Genomic DNA, 2,223 nt, shown 5'->3' with positions numbered 1-2,223 from the left:
TCTATTTGGCTTTTAATACAAAATGAGTCAGAGAAACAGAGAAAGAAAATATCACACAAGTTATTGAGTTAAAAAAAAATCCCCAAAGAATAAATTTCGGTCACATTCCCTGTCTTCAGCCTAAATTAGGAAACAGGAGACTATGCACCAACCAATGTGTGTCCCTTTGAAGAAACCTTACTTAAAAAAAAAAAAAAATCAATCCCTGAAATCTGGCAGGTGGTTTTAAGAGGCCACTGTAAGGTTGCCTTAATCATCCTGATGAAATAGGATACTGGGATACTTGTGGTTGCTGGAATATGGCCACCTCCTCCTTGTTTCTTGCTAGTAATGATCTTCATCTGAAGGGAGGATGGTGGCTTGGGCATCATTTGATGCCACTTATGCTGTCTGAGGTCTCAGGGTCAAGCAGCCTTGTGGAGTCTTCCATTCCATATCTTCACTGAATCTTTCCCATATATAGTCTCTTGTCACTGGATGCTGAGAGAATGATGGGTTCCTCGGGGTGGAAAGCCACTTCATTGATGAAGCCAGCATGGCCGGGTAGCTTATACAAAATCCTCCTGCTTGTGGTATCCCACACATACACAAACCTGTCGGCTGAGCCAGCTGCTATCTTGCTTCCATCAGGTGACCAAGAACATCTCAGAAGATTCTTTTCAAAGTTGTGTACCTTTCCTTGAAATATCTTCACACACCTTTCTTTGGGAGCAAATGGCCGGACATCCCAGACCCGCACTGTATTGTCCATTGCATTGGACAAGAGATAAGAGCCTTCAGAGCTTAAACTCAGGCCAGTCACTGAGTCTGCATGGCCTCTCATCGTGTAGGTCAGCTTATTTTGGCGCAGGTCCCAGACCTTGATATCGTTATCTATTCCACCAGAAATAATCTGATCACTTGTGTCATTGAAGGTCACAGCTAACACTTGATAGGTGTTCTGAAATGTCTGGATCGCTGCTTTCTTACGGATGTCCCAACGCTTAACTGTACCGTCGTCACTGCCAGTGCAGACAAGCTGGGGACCCCTCCTGGCCGGATAACAGGAATTCACAAAGGAAGTGTGCCCCTTCAGTCTTTTAACCCTCTCTCCTGTTTCACTCTCCCACACCGCCACAGTTTTATCTGTGGATGCTGAGAAGAGCACACTGCCGTCTGTGTTATAATGCAGTTCCATCACTGGTCCACTGTGTCCCTTCAATGTAGCATAGTTATCGCAGTCACCATAGACATTCCACAGCAATATCAGTCGGTCAAATCCTGCAGATGCTAAGGTGGATCCATTGGGGTGAAACTTGCAGCAATACACTTCCCCTTCATGTCCTGAGAGAAGCATGATTGGGGCTTGAAGGGAGGAACATCTTGGAGGCCCCGCTTGCAGCAAAGCTCCCGGCACCACCTGCTGCTGCCCGGCTCTGGGCCCGACCCCGCCGCTCCCAGTAGCAATTCATGCCGCGGCCGCTTGACTGGGACCAGCGGCAACTCTGGGCCCTTTCGCTTTTGCTGTTCTATCATGGCGGCCTCATTGGGTAGTTTTATGTGTCCTAATCTTTTCCGCACTCCCCTCTTTATCTTCCCCTTCTTCTTTTCCTCCTCCTCCTCCTTCTTCCTCTTCCTTATTTTAAATAGCTCCTTCCTCACCCAAACTCTGTGATTTTAGTCGTTTTTTTTTCATCTTTCCTACCACCACGAGAATGTCATTATCCACAGATTATCATCATCTTGGTATCACTTAGATTTCTATATTTTAAAAACATATTGAACATATTTGAGATTAATATGTCCCACATCAAAATCTAAGTGCTATCAGTCATGAAAATCATAACACCTCAGTCTTGGGATACAGGAATCAGAGTTCTTTCTGAGCATCTCTTGAATTAGAGGTGGGCAGGAAGTTTTCTTGCTTTCTGGCCATTAGCTGGAAGGAAGTAAGTCTGGGATTGCTTATGGCTGTATTCACAGGCTTGCAGAAAAAAAAACCCTATATATAAGAGGGAAGAATAAGCCAAAACACAGAGAGAAGCAGAGATGAGTAACACACACACACACAGAAAGAGAGAAGCTTGCCACTCTTTTCCTTTCTGCAGTTGTAATACTTTTCCCTTTTTTCATAAACTAATTTGGGCTGGATTTCTATCACTTTCAATCAAAGAGTTCTGACTATTTCAATGACCATATGGGATTAGCAGTCAGAATCAGATACAGCAGTAGGTATACGGAGTT

At 44.5% G+C, this 2,223-nt stretch overlaps 1 protein-coding gene across 1 annotated transcript; it reads right to left on the bottom strand.

The window, feature by feature from the left end:
- Positions 1-368: 368 nt before the first annotated feature.
- LOC102982325 (U5 small nuclear ribonucleoprotein 40 kDa protein-like) lies at positions 369-1,515 on the bottom strand. Its single transcript, XM_055091624.1, is given in 2 exon segments — positions 369-1,416; positions 1,419-1,515. Coding segments are annotated over 2 exon segments (1,074 nt in total). The 3' UTR covers positions 369-439.
- Positions 1,516-2,223: the final 708 nt, after the last annotated feature.

This window comes from Physeter macrocephalus, chromosome 16 (genome assembly GCF_002837175.3).
Source record: "Physeter macrocephalus isolate SW-GA chromosome 16, ASM283717v5, whole genome shotgun sequence".
NCBI lineage: Eukaryota > Metazoa > Chordata > Mammalia > Artiodactyla > Physeteridae > Physeter > Physeter macrocephalus.
Note: the sequence above shows the minus strand (reverse complement) of the source record. Positions and strands in the feature narration are given on the sequence as shown.